This window comes from Chlorocebus sabaeus, chromosome 11 (genome assembly GCF_047675955.1).
Source record: "Chlorocebus sabaeus isolate Y175 chromosome 11, mChlSab1.0.hap1, whole genome shotgun sequence".
In the NCBI taxonomy this organism is placed as follows: domain Eukaryota; kingdom Metazoa; phylum Chordata; class Mammalia; order Primates; family Cercopithecidae; genus Chlorocebus; species Chlorocebus sabaeus.
The window spans coordinates 62,522,017-62,546,199 of NC_132914.1; the positions used below are offsets into that span (position 1 = coordinate 62,522,017).

Below are 24,183 nucleotides of genomic sequence, written 5' to 3' on the forward strand. Positions count from 1 at the left end.
CTCTCATTAATTTTTACCTCATTAATATCGAATTGGGGATATTCTGTTCATAGTCTAAACTTGTACTATCTTAAATATTTTCCCTGGAAATTAAAGATGGAAAGAAGAATCATAAAGTGGCTAATTATACATCAGTGTAGCATGGGAAGAACAAAAAGACAAACAAAAATAAATAAATAGTGGTTGATTGGGGGAAGAAACTTCGTGGCATCGTCGTCAACCTCCATATAATCCAAAAAGGGCTAGAAATAAGCATTTCATAATCTCTTAAATAAAGCCCGATGAGCAACACCCCACTGGTTTATGTTTACTATGTGTATGTGACAGTGACAAAATATCTTCTTTGAAAATATTTTATGACTCAGACTAGAGGCCAATCATTGGACTGAGTTAATGAAGTTAATATTTTATCAGGCTGTTTGTTAATAAGAAGTGTCCATATCTCAGGCATCTAGAAGAGAGTTTGATGTGATGAAATAATCTCATGAATAGGGTTATATCTAATAGTTTATGCTCCTAAAGAGAAGTTTCTCTTTCTTGTGAGTCTACACTCGGCTTGTGCAAGTGTTGACAATGAAGTCACAAAGCAGGGATTGGGAACTGAAGACATTGCTGTACAAAGAGGGAAGGAGGACACCCATTGTGGGATACCCACAAGTCACTGGGCGAAAATGGGGCAAATCAGACACAACCATTTGCTGAGAAGCTGATTATGTATATTTCCAACATCCACTAGGTTATGATAACATATCCACTGGGTAAGACTGATCTAGGAGATCCACCAGACTTGTTCTTCCTTGTGAATATAAAGAAATATTGCTAATGGGTATATTTTTTGCTTCATTTTATTTCTGCATGGTAGGTTATGGTTTCTGCCAAGCTTGTGCAGAAACCATATCAAGCTAAGACGAATCTTTTCCTTTTAGAGTGTCAATAAACTTTCTCCCTAGGTTTATAGGAATAAATGGGCTGGAAACTGGTTTGCCCTTTTCTGTAAAGCATTGCACACAAGCTGGTCATACAGTTTCTTAGTGTGCTTTTGGCAACCCAAAACTCCTCTTACAGCTCTGGCATTGTCAGTGTTCATTGCTATGCCATACTCAAAATTACATGGACTTCCATTTCCAGCTCCCCTGAAACTTGAGATTTTAACATTGCAAATCATTACGATGAAAAAGGAACACGGATATTTTAACAGAAATAAAAAGAAAAAACAAAAAATTTGTGTCTAAAGTTCTAAAGTAAAATTGTCCCTATTGAAAACCTTGGCTTAAGGAAATCCCATATATAAAAATGCCAATTTACAAAACATTTATGAATGGAGATTTCTACTTCAGAAAGTAGTAAAGGAATTGACAGGTAAGTTCCTTAAATTGTTTGTACTTATACTTTGTTCAATTATAAAACTTTACTCTTCTTATGACTCTTTTACATGGACAGGTAGGCCAATAATTGCTTTGAGGCATAAAAAGATGGAAAAACCTGAACGGAGACTTAAAGATAGAACTTTTAGAATCTTCCTCACTGCACGCCATCATCCAAACTTTATTCTTTTCCAGGTGTATCTTTTATCTGAACCACATTCAGCCTCTCTTTGCAGCCCACCTGATTCTTTTAAAAAGGCCCTTCAGTTGTATTTTGGCTTCCAGAATCTTGGTATGGAAGAGAAGATGCTTACCAGTAAACTCATTTTCATTTCTGCTTGCCAGCATTATCAAATTTCAAAACATACCTTGGATGTTAAATATCAAAAACTGTCTTACCAAGTTTGTAGGAAATTTAGTTAAGAACAATTATTAGTTCTTTCACATCTTCAGATGTGCTAAAAGACTGTTTACAAATCTGGTTAAATTATGACTACATGTTCACAAGCTCCCATTGTCAGTTGTCGGGGATGCTTCTAGAGGGTTTGGAGTGCTCACATAAAAGTGTGTGGTTTGCGGCTGGGTGCAGTGGCTCACCCCTGTAATCCCAGCACTTTGGGAGGTCAAGGTGGGGTGCATCACTTGAGATCAGGAGTTGGAGACCAGCCTGGCCAACATGGTGAAACCTGTGTCTACTAAAAATAAAAAAATCGCCGGTATGTTGGCATATATCCATAATCCCAGCTATTGGGAGGCTGAGGCATGAGAATCACTTGAACCCAGGAGACAGAGGTTGCAGCAAGCCAAGATAGAGCCACTGCACTCCAGTCTGGGCAACAGAGCAAGACTCCATAAAAAAAAAAAAAAAGGAAAGAAAGAACAGTGTGTGGTTTGCTAACATATCCTTTAAGTCAATTAAAGTAAGGATATGTTCACAGAGTTCCCAGGCCTGTGGTGATGCTAGAAGATACGGCTTTCCACTATCGCAGGGAACAAAAGCGAGGTTGCAAAAGCTAATGAAAGTTTTAAAATAGAAAAACTGCAAGCAATTTTGGCAGATAACTAAAGATGTAGTATCTTCATTTTCTTAGTAAACTAAAAGAAATGATATCCCTAAAAATTATTTTACTAAAGTTATATTCAATTACTGTTATAACTGATATGAAATATTTTCCTTCTTACATTTTTTAAAGACCTAGTATACTCTAGGCTTACAATTTTTGCTAATTTTATTTGTGCATAATAATTCCAGCCCTCAAATTCAGCTTCAAGTTAAAAATGAACACATTAAAAATCCCATCAGCCCAGGTAGATAAGTTTTACCTGCACATTTCTACCTCTTTGGAAATAGAAGGCATGTAAGCACAGTTATGATCTGAACCCTACGGCAGAATGATTTGTAAAGAACTAGGAAATAAAGTTTAGAAATTAGGAGGTGCCTAGCTTATAATTTCACTGAATTACTATTTTTTTCACTGAGGATATCTTGTGCCAGATCAACAATTAACTTTTAATGTAAAAGAATAAATTACAGAAAGATGTGATAAACCAAACCATTACACTTGCCCACTCTTCAATTTTAAAATACAAAGTAAAAATTTTATTTCTTCTTATGCAAACCCATTTGTCTTCCTTTCTGTTTATATAAACTTTACCTATAAGACCATTTAGGTAATAATATTTATAATTGAACACCTTTTTAACGTTTTCAAAGAATTTTGCTTTAAAAAACCAAAATCTGACTGTAGTTAGCTGCATCTCCAGTAATTGCCTTTTGTCAACCCTGTGCTCTGCCCAAACTATTTCTCTCAGTTCCCCAAATGTGTGGTGCACGTCCACAATTTCCTAACTGCACACCCAGGTGCTTGGAATGTTCTTGTGTTTTCTGTCCTACTGTCCTCCCACTCAACTTTCAAGGCCAAAAATTAAATAGTACTTGCTTTCTTTAGCCTTTCCTAACACCCCTTGCCTGTATAATTACATTTATATATTTTACAAACACCTATATATATTATTTCATTGTGGTGTAATGATTTAATTACATTTTGCATTCTTTGCTAAGGATGAGAATTCTCAAAAACAAGAACTATATCTTGTTATTGTAATCTCGGCATCTAGCATATTGTCTGTCACAAACTAGGTACCAACAGATGTGATATATGTTATGGTAGACACCACCATATATCTCATGTGCACAGGCACACACTTGCACTTCCACACATGCACATACCTGCACAAATACACATAAACAGAAATTCACCATATACGGTGGGAGTTGTAGAGAATAAAATACTAGCAACAGCACTCAGAAAAACAGATGCACAGAGAAAAAGAGACATCAAAGGCAGAAAAAGCAGAGACTCTTTGCTTCCAAGGAATAACAGGAATGTGAAAGTCATGTACTTTTGCAACAATAGGCATATGAGTAAAGAGCCACTGTTCCCAAACGCTAGATGAAGTTAGGCTGGTTGTGAATTCCAGTGCAGAATAGGTTGTATAATCTAAACGAGGTGAATTAAAACAACTCAGAAAAACTAAAGCAGATTGAATATAACTCACAGCATTGAAGTACAGACTGATATGTCATTGATTGCACATCAACTAACTCTTCCACAGAAGAAAGCAGCAAATTTGTTCTGATTGCATACTGCTCCCACATACAGATGGGCATGGTGCTCAGATAGCCTCAGCCTCCAGTCAGTTGAGTCCCTGTCCTTACAACAAGGCAAGAGATGAGAAAGGCAGGCAAGAGCCCATCCTCCACACCATATGATCATGAACCGCTACATCACTAGAAATATACAACATAAATATTCATCAGTCCTTCAAGCTGCCCTGCCAGCCATTCATTCTCTTACCAAATACTTAGCACAAACTCTGGGCTTCACATTCTGCTAAGAACTGGGGTCACCTATAAGAAGATGGTCTCTCCAGCACGGGCATCTATTTAATACAGTGTAGACATTGGATTCCTAAAAGTCCTAGTTGAGAAACACCACTGCTCTGTTGGTTTCGTGGTCAGACAAAGAGAGTGTTCCAAGAGGCAAAGTCTTGGCTTCATGAAACTGTTTTTTGTTATACAACTCAGTAATTTTACTGAACCACCCTGCAGTTTGTATTTCCTGTTTTTGTTCTCTTCTGATGCCAGAAGGCAGGCACTTCATAACTGTTAAAGATCAAGAGTTTTCTTTTTTCATGCAATGTTTAGGCATATAGAAGGCTGTGGGATAAAAGAACAGTTTAGCAGCTTGGGGGTATAAAATAGCCCTGTAGAATAATGAATCCTACCTGGATGCTTAAGAGCAAAGACACACTGATTTGGTTACTTTTTAATAATGCAAGGTACCTTCACTTCTACTCGAGGGACTGAGCTAATGAGGCTAATGAGTAACTGCCCTGCAATGGTCTAAGGTTCCCATAAACTTCTTGCACCTGCATTTCTACAAACAAATCCTACATCTGCTTCTAAAAGACTGTGTGTGTAGGGGGGTGGTGGGGTGAGGGAGTTGTATATGCAGAGGATGTGTGTGTGTGTGCAAGTCTGTGTGCACACATGGACACGTGTGTACATATCTCCTGGTTCCCAAAGAAGGCTTGTTGTTTTTAGTTTCAGGTTGACCAAAGTGTTACCCACTTTTTCCTCTACATTTATTATTTATAAAGAACCCAAAGTATTAGAAAATGATGTTCTATCTAAACATGATCTATTAAAATATCCTCACATCATATGTTCAAAATCTTATGTGTCAATTTCCTAAGAAGTAGAATTTCAGTAAGATTTTTTTTTTTTTTAACTAGACACAAAAAGTGAAAAAAGCACTTAGGATACAAGCATTAAATTAGAAATTCAAAGACACAAGATTTACCAGAAGCTGAGCAGGTAGGTATAACTGGTAATTAATGTATTTTTAATGGGCTATGATTAGCTTATATTCCTTTATTAATCAGAAAAAAATATAAAATAGAAATTGAGAGATGTTATGTACTTATTTTATTCCATCTGCTTCTAAAACAAAACAAAAGAGCAAGAAGAATTTTATAGAAAATTATCTTTAGCCAGGTGCTGGCTCATGCCTGTAATCCCAACACTTTGGGAGGCTGAGGAGGGCAGATCACTTGAGGTCAGGAATTCGAGACCTGCCTGGCCAATATGGTGAAACCCAGTCTCTACTAAAAATACAAAAATCAGCCAGGCATGGTGGCGTGTTCCTGTAATCCCAGCTACTCAGGAGGCTGAGGCAGAAGAATCACTTGAACTCAGGAGGTGGAGGTTGCGGTGAGCTGAGACCCACACCACTGTACTCAAGCCTGAGTAACAGAGGGGCACTCTGTCTCAAAAAAAAAAAAAAAAAAAGAAAAGAAAATTATTTTCTACTAAAAAGGAACACCATGTGACATGACATGAGATTGAGTGATGACCGTATTCCAAGAATTTGGTGGCTGGAGTGCCTTTCTTTTCTCCACAAAGTCATAAAGCCCTACCAATGCCATCTGAGTGGAATCAGCGTATCCACATCTCTGGAATAGATCTCAGGTGAATAAATCTTCACCCAGAACCCAAACACATCTAGGTCAGAAACAGATCCTCTAGAGGGGCTGTTGGTCACACCTGCAGCACTGTGATGATCAAAGAGAAATTGAAGTTATACTCCTCCTGTCTATACCCATGATGGCACTTAGATTGGGAAATTAGAGAAACTGTGTTTATTTAGTCTCCCACTCTTATGGCACTGGAATGCAACAAGGAAGATCCACTGGAAGTGGCAGATAACTGTAATCTGAAAATGCCCTTTGTAAAAGTACCTGATCTCCTGATTACTTTAGAGACTTAAATTAGTTCTGAAGGGGATTTTTATTAGTCATCTGACAAAATTTATTTTCACATTCCTCTAGAAGAATAAGACTAAATTTTTTTAAAAAGAGAGAGTATGCCATTGATGATTTTAAAACACTATAAACTACAACTATCACAATAGTAAAATAAAGAGTAATCTCTAAACATACCCTATGTGTAGAAAAACTTAATGTGAAGTAAACAGTATATCTTGAATCAATTCAACTTCTCATGTCAGAAAAGTTAATGACTCAAAAATAATTCAGGTTAGAGCCTTATTTCATAATCCAAAAATAAATTTTTATAAAATGCTAGATGCATATGTAAGTTATCACTTAACTGCTTTCTGAAATAGGAATTAGTACCAAAACATAAAGGCAGTGCAAAAAATTGCAAAGGAAAAGATAGGTTTGACCACATAGGATTTTAAAGCCTCTGCATATTCTCCTCCAAAATAACATAAAATATAAATGTTAAATTGAAAAATATGCAATAAGTGGTAAATATACCTAATATACAACAAGCTTTGCAGATCAGTAGGAAGAACACTATTATCTCAATATAAAAATGAGCATGGTACACATTTTTCATGCTTTAATAGATACAAGAAAATATTTTTTTCCTTAATAGGAATTAAAAAATACCAAAAGAAGACTGTGATAAATGATGAATTTTTACTTTTTCTTTCTTTTATCTTTTTTGAGACTGACTTTTTTCTTTTTTGCTCTGTTGCCTGGGCTGGAGTGCAGTGGTATGATTATAGCTCACTCCCCAGCTCAAACAACCCTCCTGCCTCAGCCTCTTGAGTGTCTAGGACTATGGGCATGTGCCATCATACCCGGCTAATTTTTAAAATTTTTTGTAGAGACAGAGTCTCACTATGTTGCCCAGGCTGGTCTTGAATTCCTGGGCACAAGCAAGCCTCCTCCCTCAGCCCCCGAAAGTGTTGGGATTATAGGTGTGAGTCACCACACCCGGCCTGACTTTTTACTTTATTAGCCACTGAAGTAGTTAATGTGATCAATAACCTATGTTGATGAGATTACAGTAAGCCAAGCATTTTCCCTGTTGCTTAACCAGGGTAAAAACGGGTATGATAACCTTTATGGAAAGTAATTTGGCATTTTGGCAATTTGTTTTAAGAATCTTTAAAAAGCTCATAGTTCCTATCCTTTGACACAATAATTCAACTTTTAGGAATCAATTTTAACAAAATAATGAGATAAGCACCAGGATTTTGGTATGCACATTAATCCAACAATTACTTTCTGAATACCTGTTCTGTGCTGGGCCCTGGGGTGGAGCCACAGTGAACAAAAATTAGGGCTCCTATGTGCATGAAAGTTATCATCCATTAGTTTAAAAAAATTGTGATATTTCTATATTCAAACTCTAAAAACAATGTCATTAACAAGTAATAAGGGAATGGGTATACAAATTATGGTATATCCATAAAATAGAATATTGTAAGATCATTAAAAACAACTTTTGAAAAAATCCATAATGACATAGGAAATGGTTATGTTAACAGGTTAAAAGCAAAAACAAAAAATCATGATGCAAAACCAAATATGTATTACCGCAAGTATGTAAAAATTCAGAGAAAAAAGATTAGAAGGAAATACATTAGGATGTTAACACAAGGTGACTTGTGATCTCTACATATTTCTAAAAGTCAGAAATTCTGGGCTCTAGTCTCAACTCTACTGCTTATTACTATCCTAATATTTGACTTTGGGCAAGTCAGTCAAATCTCCTAAGTCTTAATTTTTTAATTTAGAAAATGGAGCTGCAATTCTGGATTTGACTCACTGCTAGTATTCAAATTAGATAGCGCAAGAGTGGGTCTGCTGTAAGCTGAAAAGTTTGAAACAAATATCACATACTATTATTTTCTTAGCAAAGAAGGATGATTAGACTAGAAATGTTGAACCCCTTTCTCCCATTTTTCCATGTCTCCTCTCTCCTTCAAATTCTAATTGAATACAATGCTAACTTTTGGGGAATTTTCTTGACTTACCCCATCTGCCCCCCAATCACTTACTTTGTATCTTTGCCACATTTTTGTGTATCTCATTAATCCATACATTGGCCAAATATATCTTACTAGATGTGTTTATTTCTTCTTTTTTTTTCTTTAAAAATGTCTTGAATCATTTATGAACTTAGTGTGGGCTGGGCTGGGGCTATTCTGAATTTTTAGAAAATTATATAACCATAATTTCTTCACTCCCATCTTAATCCTTTGCCCACAGAATAACAACTGAACTGTCCTAAAATCAACAGATCTCTTTAGGAAAACATCTCATAACCTCTCTGATGGTAGGACATTTGCATCTTAAATATTCTCATCATCATTACATTTTAAGTGTAAACCTTGCTTCAGGCAAAGACCACTCACCTGATGCCTTGTGAGGCACTGTTCCCAGCAGAGGGACATTGACGGTTGGATCTGCCATGATGCCTTTATCCAGGGAGCGCAAGGACAGGAATTCATAGAAGTATTCTGCCTACAGAAAAAGGCACTGACAGTTAGTAACATGGAAACCACAGAGAGGGAGAAGGCACCACTGAATTCATTGTCCATCTGATGGGGCAGAGATAATTTTCATTACAGGAACTCTGGAGCACACGGCATCCAAGATACTGGGTAGGCACAACGCACCCTTCTGTGTTAGACTCTGGAGAGAAGTGATCTTTAAAAACATTAAAAATAGTCACAATAGTCAGTCTGTTTTTTGGGGGTTTTGTTTGTTTGTTTGTTTGTTTTTTGAGACAGAGTCTTGCTCTGTTGCCCAGACTGGAGTGCAGTGGTGCAGTCTCAGCTCACTGCAACCTCTGCCTCCCAGGTTCAAGCGAATCTCCTGCCTCAGCCTCCTGAGTAGCTGGGATTACAGGCATATGCCACCATGCCCGGCTAATTTTTGTATTTTTAGTAGAGACCGGGTTTCAGCGTGTTGCCAGGGTCTGTCTCCAACTCCTGACCTCAAGTGATCTGCCTGCCTTGGCCTCCCAAAGTGCTGGGATTACAGGTGTTAGCTACTATGCCCACCCAGTAAACTTTTAACTTAAATGATATTAATTGCTGTCTTTATAAAAGAATGAGAAAACAAATTCTCTTAGGGAAATAAGTGATGTCAAACCAGTTATTGACTAAAATCCATCTCAGCTATTTTAGCCATTCTTTAATACTCCTAATTCTAAGTTCTAAAGTGAGTCTTTTGATCAGAATTTGGAGAGTTGTAATGAAGTCCCAAATTTCATGATCTTGCTGTTAGCATTTATTTTTTACTCTCATTCTCTTTGAAAGATTTGTATTTAATGTCTCAATTTATTATGGAGAGAAAAGCCAAAAAATGCAAAAACCACCATCACAATAAGATAACAAGCCATAAACCTTTACATTGTAAACATGTTCATTTACCACTAAGTCTAGTTGAGAAAATGATTTCTGCTACTCAAATGGCTATGAATATTGAAAGTAATGATGCATAATCTCACTATAGAGCTTTAATGCTTAATGGATTCCCAACTGGATTATTAAAAGGGTTTGTGAAGGCCAGGCTTGGCGGCTCATGCCTATAATCCCAGCACTTTGGGAGGCTGAGGCAGGTGGATCACTTGAGGTCAGGAGTTCGAGATCAGCCTGGCCAACATGGCGAAACCCCATCTCTACTAAAAATACAAAAATTAGCTGGGCATGGTGGTGGGTGCCTATAGTCCCAGCTACTTGGGAGGCTGAGGCAGGAGAATTGCTTGAACCCAGGAGGTGGAGGCTGCAGTGGGCCAACATAGCACCACTGCACTCCAGCCTGGGCAACACAGCAAGACTCTGTCTCAAAAAAAAAAAAAAAAAAGTGAAAGAGAGGCATCATTAGAGATGCTATAGACATTTAAGCAAGAAAACATATTGCTGTCAATGTTACACCAATAAATTCAATGACTTTGATAAAATGAACTCCTTGAGAAACACAAATGAACAAATCTGACAAGAAATAGAAAGTTTGAATAGCCTTATGTCTGTTAAGGAAATTATATTCAAAATTGTAAAACCCTCCAACAAGAAAAATTCCAGGGTCAAATGGCTTCCCTGGTAAATTCTCACAAACATTAAGGAAGAAATAATGCCAACATTACACAAATTTATAAGCATTAGAGATTGTTATTATTATCATCAATATTGTTTTCATAAGTCTCCTCCCTCAGTTATCAGCTTCCAGCTTGAACCTGGGAGGCAGAGGTTGTCACGAGCTGAGAACATGCCACTGCACTCCAGCCTGGGTGACAGAGTGAGACTCTGTCTCAAAAAAAAAGAGGGGGGCGGGTTGTGATGGTAACAATATGTTCTTGCTTAGAAATAAAGAACAATCAATAAATAGCACCAATGCTAACATGAGAGTTAGGTAAGTTGAATGGTTCTGCAGTTACTTGTGGAGACATCCAGAATTACATTAATTTAATGTAATGAATTTAATTAATTAATTAATTTTTTGCATTCTATCCATTCAGTTCCACACCCGGGACTACATTAATGTAATTAATTAAATATATTAATTAATTTTTGCATTCTATCCATTAATTAAAGAAATTACATTAACATGAACCAGAAGGAGGTTAAAAAAGAATATGACCCTATAAGCAATATAAAATGTATTTTACAACATGAAGATATTAAGAGATACATGGTAGACATTCAAACAATTTGCTCTTTTAAATCACAGTGTCACATGCAGCAGGCATTAAGGACTTCATATGAGGATAATAATACCAAGCGGTAGTCTCAGATACTGTGGGAACTTGTCTATACTTGAAGTGAATTGAGAAATACTTCCGGGTTTCACTAGGCCGAAAGGAGCACCTTCATGGACCAGATTCCCACTGCATCCCCTCCTGTGAGTTGTGGTCAAGGTTCCAGAAGACCACTGTGAACAGTTCCCTAGGTGGGTAACAACATTGTGTAACTTAATTTATAAAATTGATTCACTAGGATGGCCCTCAGAATAAAGGGTCATAAGGCAGAAAATTCTTCCCCTGTTTAAGGGAAGGCAGAGGTTTATAAGAAGTCTGATGAAAGGAGTGTTGTCACGAAAGGCGATTCAATTTGGAATGAATTCCTTTGAAAGAGAGAACAGTATGCCTCTCCCTGCAGGAAAAACCAATGACTATTAAAAGTGGATTCGTTTTCATGAATCCAGGTGTTTTAAATGACTTCTACCACCTGCACTTCCCTCTACACTTTACTAGATAATAAGTATCATTTAACACATTGTTCTAAAATGTATTTTATTTGGCACTATGAAAGGATTAGTGATAGATGCCTTTATAATGAATAACATTTGAATTATTTATATTACTAAGTACAGTAACAACAATCACACAATAAACATGGGTGTAACGCACACCATGTGCCAAAACTTTCTAAACACTTTATTAACAGTACATATAATGTTGGAAAAGAACTGAATGGGTAGAATGCAAAAACTTTGAAATGAAAAGGTCAAATACCATATAAGTTATCATTTACTACCCCATAGTTATATCTTTGAGCTTTGTCACATTATAAATTAAATAAACCTTCCTATGTGTGATATATTTTAAAATTACATTTGTAAAACTATAATACTTTTAATAAATATAATTTAACTAAAAATAAACTTTTAATAGAAACTAGACACCCAAATTAAAACAATGATCGTGTAGAATTGATGGTGATTTTTTCCTTTTCTCTCTTTTTCAGATTTTCTATATGTGAATTTATATCTTTTAGTGAAATAAGTGCATTTATTTTAAAAAACAGCATTAATCATGTACTCTTCTTTCAGTTATGTGGCTGATGATTCTTTTTCCATAATTCTCTGATCATAGATAAAATATTCTTCTTGAACATCTATTTAACATGGCTGTGTTTATACAACAATTTTATTTAAATCTCTTGCACGTCTCCTTGAAAGTGTGCTTCAAGGAAACAGCAATTCGCATAAAATAGCTTCTGAATGTCTCCTTCTTTCAAAAAATGTTGATGATGTTCAAAGAATATGGAACTGAAAAAATTTCATTTGGAGGCCAGAAACATAACTTTACAGAACCTTCAGGTATGGCCACAGAAGGTAGGCTGAGAAGCATGGAATCTGTTATACGTAGCATCAGAGAGTTGATAATGAGCAGTGGCACGACTGCTCCACATGATGCAGCTAGGCTTAATAGATTTCCCTGGACACCCAATACTCCGATCTAATCAATAACAAACTTTACACAAAGGTGTCCCTTTTATTTCTTTGAGAATCAGTAAACATTTGTCTTATTCTAATAAGACTATCATAAGGCAGGAACTGGTTTCTTTCCTGGATCTTATCAGCAAAAGGCAGTTACTAGAGTAAATCGTTTTCTTTCTTGCTGAAGATGATAACTAATGGTGCATGAATCTGTGAAACATGTAATTTCCTGGATACTTGGTACATTTCTTAAAAAAGATTTTGTCTGTGGTTTTCATTGCGTCTTTAAAAATTCTAACTTTACACTGGAAAGTTTTAAGATCAAAAAAAGAGAAGAAAAAAGAAAATTTTTAACTTGAAAACCATTTAGAAATTAACCTTTTATCTCTGATGTTGATACTAACTTCTTTCAAAGTTTTACTTTGCCATTGTAAAGAAATCTGAAACCATCAATACTGTAAAAATATTTCTATAAATATAGTATTATGAACTACACAGTAAATATATCCTTCATTTAACCTAAGGGCTTAAATTAAAAGCCACAATAAATGGCTGATGAACAATATATTTATGCCATACTCTAACTTCTAGACAGGACTTTTTGTTTCTACTTTATTTATAATATAAATATTCTTAGACCCAAATCTCTGCATTGGAAAAACTTGAGAGCAAATAAAATCTAAATTCTATGCCAAAGAGAACAGAGAACTAGCTTTAAAGTTCGGGAACAATTTCCACAAATTGTAGATTTATTATTTAGATAAAAGGAACTCAGAGCATGAACAGTAATAGAGAATTGGTATATTGGAGAGTCTAAAACCTCTATTAGGAAAAAATACATTTTGTTCTATTAAATGACACTAGAGTAAACTCAGGTAAAGGCAAACAGAGTGATTATCTGGGAAACACATGAAAAGGTTGCTTTGTATTCAAACAAAGAATGGGTCTATTCAGGAGAATAATTCACTGGCCTGGTTTGCCATGCAGTAAATTTTCTTTTCATGGAGAAGCATAAAAGACACCCAAATATTATCAAGAGAGGAGTGCTGGAGGTCATTTAACTTGCTTCCAATTGACTTGGCTGAATATTAGGATTGTTCCTTCCAGATGAGATGAAGACATCATTTAAACAGCAAAATGGGACAACTCATAAGGCCTTTGCTCTGGCACTCCTTTTGGGGTAGACATAGAGAAAGGAAGCAGAGAATTGCATTAACCATTGCGAGGAATGAAGAGAATCCAATATTTCTCTTCTACCTTTGAAGTTCTATGTTTATGGCATGTACTTAATCTAATAAGCACAATAATTGTAGGAGCCTCTGAGTTAAGAATCAAAGACCTTTCATAAAACCAAGGTCTTCAAACCTCTTTTAACCCATATATCATGATGCTGGCCTAAGTGCTCATGGAAGAACATTAAAACAATAAAGTTATCATTTTTGTTCTAAAGAAGGCTTCAGGCATTTATAGATACAAAACACACAGAAGCCGTAAGGTTTGAAAATTTTCAAATGATTTTTGTTAAATGTTTATTATACTGCAGTTACTTTATTTAATTATCACAACAGCCTATTATTATTATAGCATACAAGTGAATTCAGATTAGCAGATTCACTGGGTATGAGAGGTACTAAAGAGATACAAAATAGATCCTACACTGTATGTGAAGGGCCAGAAAAAATCTAAAATCAGCAAGGAAGGAAAACAGTTCAATGTTAAAGACTCAGACAAAACGAATAAGCATGCCCAATGATTAAAATAATCTGAACATCTAGAGCAAAAATTGCCAGATCTCACATTCTTCCTCAGAATTATTCTTGTTACCTCTGCAAAATTTCATCCTTCAAACTCAAAGTTCACTATCCTTGGACTCTGTGACACTCTTCTGATTCTCAAACCACTTCTTGATTTTCCTGCGTTTCCTCATTGACTCTCCTCTCAGCTCATAAGCATATAAAATCACTAAGGCTCTTTTTATATTGTTATGAAACTCAGGTATTTTCAGATTGAACCATTTCCCTATAGACAGTGATGCTCAACATGAACCATTCACATCCTTCTTCCAAAGCGCAGACTCTTCTTGCCATCTGCCTCGTGCCCATGCTCACGTCCTTGGAGCCTGGTTCATTATCTTCCAAAATCAGCTTCCCCACTTGATTTCTCTTTTCTTTTCCCTTTTCCCTTTTCCCTTTCCCCCTTTGCCTCTCCTCTCCTCTCCTTTCCTTTTCTTTTCTTTTCTTTTTTTTTTTTTGCATCTCACTCACTCTGTTGCCCAGGCTGGGATGCAGTAGCACAATCATGGCTCACTGTAGCCTCAACCTCCTGGGCTCAAGTCATCCTCCTACCTCACCCTTCCAAGTAGCTGGGATTACAGGCATGAGTCACTGTGCCCAGCCCCACTTGATTTCTTTTTAGCTGCCAACAGTCTTGTTATTGTTTCAACTAACAGATACTGAATCTCAGGGTTATTGCTGTTTCTTACCTCTATCCCATGTCCCCACAGAAATACACCAAAATCTTATCTTTTCTTCTTTTATATCTTATGATTCTGTACCTTCCTTTCATCCCCACCACTTCCACCTGAATCCAGCATTTATTTCCTCATATTGGCATTATTATAACATTCTTTGAAATATTCTTTTTGCCTTTCTCTTTAAAAGTGGCCAATACATCAAATTAAACCACCACTTTTGCCATGTTACAATCCTTTCCTGTCCCTGCTTATGGCTGGGATAAGGCCTTCAGCCTGTTAACGTGTCTCCACAGCCTGGTTCCTTTGTCTTTTTATCTCTCACTACTCCTTAACAGGGATCATCTTCTGGAGCTCACTGGCCTGAAGTGATACCATAGCCATGCCTATATTCCAGTGATTTAACCTCTACTGACCTTCAACAGGACTTAAACCAGCTTAAACATCTACCACTATGCATTATTATTAAACTTTTCATATGTTTATATCTTGTATCTCATCTAAATGTTGGATTCCTTGTGGCTAAGAATGGGACTACATATTTTTTCCAATGGTCTACTGGAGACTCACTCAACATTGTGCACAGCAAGGCATTTGAAAAATATTTGCTGAATAAGTGAATGAATGGCCTACTGAGAAGCATCCAGAAGTGTAAACCCGGTGCGTTCCAGAACACATTGTTGTGGTAAAATGGCATTAGCCTCTGATTCTAGTGACAGGCAGCAGCTTTTCTGTTTTGGCAATTGCTTAGTTACTTTTATGGGCCAAAAACTTCTCTCTTACTTTTCTGTGTGGTCAGTCATTGCAGCCCACAATTGAGAACACAGAACACTTTTGAAAAAAGAATAATCAAACACTGACATTTGTTATCTACCTGATCTGTGTATAGTTTGTAACTGTTTTATGCTGGTTCTGGCACAAAGCTTTGGCAATGAGGCTCCCAGAAAGAATGTAAGGAGACAATGTAAATGAGGTCCTGTTCTGACACAAGACTTTGCTCAAGGCTCTTCTGGTTTATATTTCCCTCTTGGGTTTCCAGTCACTTTGCCTTCTATAAATTACAGGATGTAATTGCGCTATCACTGGAAAACTGTGAAATACAGATTGAATATCCCTTTTCCAAAATGCTTGGGACCGGAAGTGTTTTGGATTTTAGATTTTTTTTCAAGTTTTGGAATATTTGAATATATATAATAAGATATCTTAGGGATGAGACCCAAGTCTAAACACAGAATTCATCAACTTTCATATACACCTTACACGCTGAAGGTAGTTGTATATAATGCTTTAAATAATTTTGCGATTAGTCACACAAAGTCAGGTGTGGAATTTTCCACTTGTGGTGTCATCATGGCCATCAAAAAGTTTCAGATTTTGGAGAATTTCAGATTTTGGATTAGGAATGCTCAACCTGTATCAACAATGACTATTTTTCCCTGCCTCCTTTTGAAACTAGCGCTTAGAAGAACTTGTTTCAGAAAGGAAAAGGGAAAGTGCCTTCTCATGCAGAGCTGTTATTTATTTTACCGATTGTGGCTTAAACAGACAATGGAAGAAACATTGCTTAAAGAGAAAATCTCGGTTAGCCAACTTCTTCTGTTCTAGTCATTGTTTTTATATACACTAGACTAGACCCCAGCCAGTGGGCTGGACTGACGGAGTGAAGTTATTGGAATATAATGGTGATATTAAAACTTGAAGTTCAAATAAACATATCCAGGACTATGAGAGTTTTGTAAACTAAAACTGGCAGGAGATCACAGTTTGGCTTCACATGAATCTGAAATTTCTAAGACATTTTCCATTTTTTCCTCCTAGGGTTTGGAATCACCACTGCTCATGCAAACCACAAACAGACCTGGCTATCTGACAAATCGTTGGCTAGTCACTCTTTTTCAAGATGTCTAAAGATAAGAGAAGCAACAGAGGGCTATACTGCTATTTTGTATTAAATAAAACCAATATTTAAGGTTTTTTATTTATATTTTTTGAGGAAGGGATGACAGAAAAGTAGAAAAGCAAAGCATTGGGAAATGGAAAACACTTTTTCAGCTCATCTAAAAATTGAAAAAAAAAAGATATTGGTATAAATATGAAGTAGAATTTAAACCAAATTTTGCCCTGTTCAGCACACTGCTTTCACTGGTTTGCCAAAATTTATAATGGAAAGGGTTGTGTAGGCAGCAGTGGGGCTTCTGAAAACTTCTGTTCCCCTCAAACTTCCAGGACAAGTGCCTCCTCCTCACAGTAAGCCAGCTCCAACTCAAGCAGTAGCAAAATCCTGGGTCGATGCCAACCTAAAAATTGGGCATGGGGAGGAAGGAAGCATTAGGCAACTAAGGTGGGGCAAGATAAGGGACTGAGGAAAGAAAATGTCATTACAAGTGGTGTGGCTGACATAGTGGAGACCAGGGACAGTCTAAACAGGAGGTGTGGAAAAAGAAACAGTGTGGAGAAACTTGAGAACAAAACGACACATTTCTGTTAGATGCTAAGGCAAGATGATGATTCCAGAGCATGGAGGTGCCCAGAAAGCAGCAGTGTGTGTGCAGGTACTTGGAAGAAGAAGGGAGAGGGAGACAGTTCTGGAAAGGGAAAAGGAATCTCTTTCCTAGTGTTTGTTTTTTTTTTTCTCCCATCTCATCTCAGGGCTTGCATTTGAATATTTCTTTTCTTAAAGCTTCAGAAGCAGTCATTGAGTATTCATCTATATGAAGGGAAAAGAGAACTGTGCTAAGAGCTATTTCTTTACTAATAATTTTTAAAAATCTGAGCAATTGTCTGGGCGTGGTGGCTCACACCTGTAATCCTAGTGCTTTAGGAGGCCGAGGTGGTGGATCATGAGGTCAAGAGTTCAAGACCAGCCTGCCCAACATAATGAAACCTCATCTCTACTAAAAATAATAATTAAAAAAAACTAGCTGGGCATGGTGGTGCACACCTGTAATCGCAGCTACTCTGGAGGCTGAGGCAGGAGAATTGCTTAAACCTGGGAGGCAGAGGTTTCTGTGAGCCAGAATTGTGCCACTGCACTCCAGCCTGGGTGACAGAGTGAGACTCCATCTTGGGGGGATAAAACAAAACAAAACAAAACAAAAAACCCTGAGCAATTACCTTCACACCTCATGCAGTACATTTGTTCTTCATCAATATCTCATTCCCTTGTTCTCTCCTTCATGCATTTCACATGGTGATATATTTCAGCAAATCAAAATTTTTAGGACAGAATGATATTTACAAAGTGTACATAAAAACTTGAGTAGCACATATAAGTAGCTCAAAGAGGCAAAATTAATGTTCCATTTCTTTCACAGTTCTTTAAAATGCATAGTTACCTCAAGGGGTGTATATTTACTTCATTCTATTGGTAAAAAGTAAAAGTCAAAATTTTAAAACTGAAATATCAAGAGATATATTCAGTGGTGACTTCCAAAATATTTAAAATTAGGTCATATTTTTCTTAGTTTAGCTCTAGGTAGTTTTCTTAAATTCTTTAGTATTTTTTCATTGAATCCACATAGACAGTATTAACTTATTTGATTTTAAAAAAAGGAGGAAAAAAACCACAGACTTTCCCCCTTAGCTTAATGTTTTGAAAAAATGCATTAGATATTTTCATAAAGATTATGAGAAGTGCCTTAATTTGACATTTTTGTTCAAGTAATTGCAATTGCATATTTCAGAATACTATGTTACAAGATATCTTCTAATGAGCAGTTTGTTCTGTTCCTACCTAAGAGTCAAACAGAAAAAAAGTCTGTAACCTCTTAGTTACTGATTTTCAAGGTCCAAAACTAGTCTTACCAAAGAAGATTTTAAGAACAGTCATGTATTCGATAAATTTTATTTTACACTTTAGAAAAAGTCATTGCCTAGAAGGTAGAACATACTTGGCTCTTTTAATCTTCTTTTAAGCTCTTCTAGTCATTTACTATTTAAGAGTTGTTACTCATACATGCATTATTCATTCTGTTTAAGAAAAAGAGAAACTAAGGCAGAATTGAAAATTTCCTGAGGAGTACTGATGATGACAAGCCATAATCCAAGGACTAACTAAATCTATGTGGCCAACTTCAATTGTCCTCCCAATCCCCAAGAAATTCTTGTAAACATCACTAGTCTTTCCCTTCTCATACACACGACAGTTTCATAGTTTCCCCTCAGGTATGCTGTCCCATTCCTGCTATCTTCTCTCAACTGATGTCAATATCCACAAAGAAAACAGAGATTACTGTATACGAATCCTCTCAACATTCCCCCCATCTATCTACAAATAGTCTATCCATATCCAATCCTGGTTCCTTTCCATATCCTCTGGCCCCATTATTTATGCCATTTGTGCTCATGTAGGTGATGAAAAGATTAAAAACTCTGTCTCCACCATCATTACCATGCTTTTAAAAGAGTCAATAACCACGGCCTCAGTTTTCTTGCCCATCAGTCTTTACTACAGTATGGTTTTTGCCCCAGTCACTATTAAAATTTCTCATAAAAGGTTACTGATGACCTCCAAGCTGTTGTCCAATGAGCCCTTTCCCATCTTTCTCTCTCCTGTCTTCTATGAAAATTTTTAATGACAATTAACTTCTCCTTCTCTTCTTTTTTGATGTATACATAACAACTCTCTCTGAGTTTTCCTTCTTCTCCAATCACTTTCTCTAGTCACCTTCTCATGCTCTTCTCTCTATAATTGCACCTCAAAAAAAAAAAAAAAAAGTTCTGAATGTGGGTCTATGCATCCTTAGAGAACCCATAGCTTTGATGTTCATATGCATATGAATATTTTTCTGGGGGGAGCCGACTGTAGCTTTCATCACATTCTCAAAAGAATCTATGACTCAAAAAAGTTAAGAACCATTGTCTTAAATGTTGATGTTCCCAGGAAACAACTACTTGTCTGCTCTTCTGGCTCATGCTCTCTTCTTGGGGGCATCTTATCTACTTCTATGACTTCAAATTACACCTACATTTCATTAGCCTCCAAGTTTTTTATCTCCAGTTTTCACCCTTCTCCTAATCTCTAGATTCATACTGACAACTGTCTACCAGACATCTCCTTTCGGACTTAACATTGGAAAGATAATGGACTAACTCATTATCTTCCCAATGAGGCTGTTCATTAGTATTCCTTAAGAAAGCATAATGTACCTATTACCCAAGACATAAACTTGATGGTTTTTCTAGACTCCAAACTTCTTTCTTACCAACTACCTCCACAAATTTTCATTGATTTCTCAGCTTTATTCCTGTCTTTTCCTTTCCAATGTTACAACCAAAATTCAGACATTTCTCCCTTATGGTCCTGTGCCCTAACCTACCTCCATGGTAACTCATGCTCTCCAGATTTATTCCCTCAATCCCCTCAATCAGCCCCATCATCCAATTTTTCTTCTTAAATGCCAACTGGAATATATCACTGCTCCTACTTAACACCCTTAATGGTTTCTTATTACAATGAAGACTTTGGCTACAACTTTCTCTCCAGCTCTGCCCACCAGCCTCTTCTCCCACATCCTGCCTCACAAGTCTTTGATCTGGCCATAGCAAACTTCAAGTTAACTGAGCCACTAGCCTCTGTCACGAATCTTATTTCATACTCTATGCCTGGAGTGTCCACTCCCTGCACTTGTCCACAAAACAAATTTTGACTTACCTATCCAAGCTGGGATGAGATGTCATCTCTTTGGTAAAACTTCCCTTGCTACAGATGCTTCTTTCCTGTCCCCTTTTCTTCATCTTTACTATTGTACTTATAGTAAAAATCTATTTTCTTGTCTCTTCTCCTTGGCCCCTATCCCAATGAAACTCTCCTCATTGGAAGGGATTTTTTCTCTTCTTATTTGAATCCACAGTGACTAATCTATTTTTTGTGGCTCAAAAACCGTTTCTAAAAAATGAATGCGAACATTGGGTTAAGTTAGTATAGTCTAAAAAATAGGTAAGTCACTTTTTACCATGTCCATTCAAGTCACGAAATTTCTGCCAAGGCATTGGGTCCCAGTCAGCAGTCAGCGGGAAATGGGAAAAGGAGTCAACAAGGGAGACTTAAGTGGGTCCAGAGCTGACTCTTGAAGGGATAAAGTCAACAGTCCAAATAACAATGGCCACGAGCCTGCGGAGAATGTGGGTGAAATCTGGGCTAGAGTGAGACCAGCTTGGCTTGAATTCTAACTCTACTATTTACTAGCTGGCCTTGCATACAGGCTTAGCCTCACATTCATTCAACACATATGTATGGCGTGTGCCAGGCGTAAGGCATTGTATGTGCCTGAGATGCCAAGCTGAGTCAAAACAGACCTAGTATTTGTCCTTATGGAGCTTGCAGGCTGGAAGGGAGCTGATCATTAATCAAGTAAGTAAAAAATTAAGACTGTGATAAAGGGCTTCAGAGAAGTACACGGGGTTCTTTGAGAATGTGTACTTTGGCTTAACTTGGGGGTCAGGAACAGCTTGCTTGAGAAAGGATGGCAGAACTGAGATCTGCTCAGTGAGCAGATTTTAAACAGGTGAAGGAGGGGCAGCTTTTTAAGCAGAGGAAAGATCAGTTGCATAAGCTCTGGGAGGACTCTGGCAAGCTTGAGGAACCCAAGGAAGCCAGTGGCTACTTTGCAGTGCTGTTGTGAGGATCAACTAATGTATGCAAAGTAGGTGCAAATGTTGGCACATTGTAAGCAGTCAACAAATGCTAGTTACTATACACAGGATCAATATAAAGTCCCTTATTGGTGTGGTGTGGTAGCAGGAGTCCCTAGACAGTGGCAATACCCATAGAAAAAGGCAGCTTGGAGATTCCTGGGTGATGGGAGCTGGAGGGGTGTGATCAAGGGAGGGTCTCTGTAATGCATTGTGGGTATAGGGAGTAAGGTTCAGAATGAAAGAAGGGACTGTAAAAATAGTCCCAAACAACCTTCCTTTTCTAGTTCAAGTTAGCACATACAGGCAAAGTTGGAATTATCTTATTTCTTTAACTTTAAAATAAATTAGAAATGTCTTATCAAATTATTAATTTGCAGGAAATTTAAAGGGTAGAGGAACAAGTTAAACTACACCACAAAGATGTAATCAGTAAAATCCAGACTATGGAAAACTCTATGGGGCAAAAACCTAGTTTCTTTAATACAAATTTGAAGGAATGAAAAAAAGAAATACATGGAGAGGAAATCTCCATGTATTTTCCAGAATTATGCAAGACAAGTATTTTATATATTGTGTATATATTCCATATATAATATACATTATACATTACATATATTATTCCCAGTATTATACAAGGAAATCTCCATGTATTTCCCAGTATTATACAAGGTGAAACTATAGAAGAAGTCTTATTCCCTACCTTTGAGAATCTCTGATAATAATGCTATTTGCCTGAACTTAGCTAATAAGAGTATCTGCTTCTGTTTAAATTAAATTTAATATTGTATCCTATATAACCAATTTCCTATATTACAGTTTGAATAAAGAGAAATCACAGACTAGGTAAAATGGTATTGTGATTAAATTCTACTGTGTTTACATTTCCAAAAGCAAGTTTGATTTTCATAAGTCTTGCCTTTTACCCTAGGAATCCATTTCAACCAATAGCTCCGATCAAAAGTTTAAAAGTAAATTAATTCCAATCAATTAAGAACAAAATCTTTTCCAAATTGAGATACACACAGAAGAGCAAATCATTATATCTGGCTGATCTTTCCATGTTCATGCCTTCTTTCATTCATTCACCCAGTAAATATTTACTGAGTACACACCATGTGCCAGGTTCTGCTCTAGGCACTGGGGATGCAGCAGTCAACAAAAGAAGTAAAAACCCTTGGCCCTCATGGAGCCTACTTCTGATGTGATAAAGCAGAGGAGACACATAATTTTTAAATAAATATTTAAATGAACATATATCAAGTAATGACAGGCACTACGTGGAAGACTTCAGTAGAGAAAGATGATAGAGAATAAAATGTGGCACATATACGCCATGGAATACTATGCAGCTATAAAAAAGAATGAGTTCATGTCCTTTGCAGGAACATGGATGAAGCTGGAAGCCATCATTCTCAGCAAACTAACACAGGAACAGGAAACCAAACACCACATGTTCTCACTTATAAGTGGGAGTTGAACAACGAGAACACAGGGAGGGGAACATCACACACTGGGGCTTGTTGTGGGGTGGGGGGCTAGAGGAGGGATAGCATTAGGAGAAACCTAATGTAGACGACGGGTTGATGGGTGCAGCAAATCACCATGGCACGTGTATACCTATGTAACAAACCTGCAAGTTCTGCACATGTATCCCAGAACATATATATATATTTATATTTATATGCAAGGTAGGGGATTGCTGTTTCAGAGAGGACAGACTCAGAAGACTGCTGGGCTGGGATGTTTTACTAGAGACTGGATCCAGTGAGAGGGCAAGCTATGCAGATATCTGGGGGAAGAGCAGAGGGAATGCTTAGTGCCAAGTCCTTCAGGTAGCAGCGTACCTGGCACATTCATGAAAATAGCGAAGAGGCCAGTGTGACTGTACCAGAGCAGATGGGTACCATGGTTACGAGCATGCAGCTCAAGGGGAAGCAATGCCTTAACCCACGCAAAGCTGTCTGGAAATCCCAGAGGAGGAACCCAGGAAAGCGCCCATAATAACAAGATCAGTTTAAACATCCTCTGGGGCCAGAGGAAACTCTGTAGGTGATATCAACTCCTGTCTGCCTCTTACCTCTGATCTCTCTTGTCCATGATCCCTCTCCTGGAGGAACTAGACCCTACTGAGAAGGGTCTACCATGTTGCAAACAACCAAGCTGCAGCTAAGGGAGAGGAGAATCTTAACTTTAAATAAAGGTCAGAATTTTAACTACCACATAGGATATTTTAATTACTGCCATGAGAATAATCTTAGCACTAAAGTAATCAGAGGACATTTTATTATCTCAGGCTGACTACAGAAATCCCAGGATCTGCCTGAGCATCCATCCAAAGACCCAGAGAGAAAGTAGCCTAGTGACAGGTTTGCAGGAGCCGCTGTGAGAGAGAGTAAAGATCGCTCTGTCTGATTACACATGATGGCATTTTGCTGCTTTGGTGTAATAATTTATGTAAGGATGTTAAGAGTAAAAGAAGGGCAGCAGATCTGCCATTTGTAACGTTAGCCAAACTCACAGTCTGTTTTTTTTTGTTTTTTGCCTGCTTAACACATGCCAGAATATTAGGACACACCTGAACCCTCCTTCATTGCTTTTTACCTATACTAAGTTACACCTTAGCTTTTCAACTTCTAAGAGTTGTTTTCTGCAAATTTTGAGTACTTG

General features: G+C 37.2%; 1 protein-coding gene across 2 annotated transcripts in view; it reads right to left on the reverse strand.

Annotated features, from left to right (window-relative positions):
• WIF1 (WNT inhibitory factor 1) overlaps nucleotides 1-24,183 on the reverse strand; it is a 72,167-nt gene that overhangs the window by 19,124 nt on the left and 28,860 nt on the right. For both annotated transcript variants that reach the window (XM_008003908.3, XM_008003907.3), the window contains exon 3: nucleotides 8,600-8,708. In XM_008003908.3, the coding sequence (XP_008002099.1) occupies nucleotides 8,600-8,708 (109 nt within the window). The remainder of the gene's footprint in view (nucleotides 1-8,599; nucleotides 8,709-24,183) is intronic.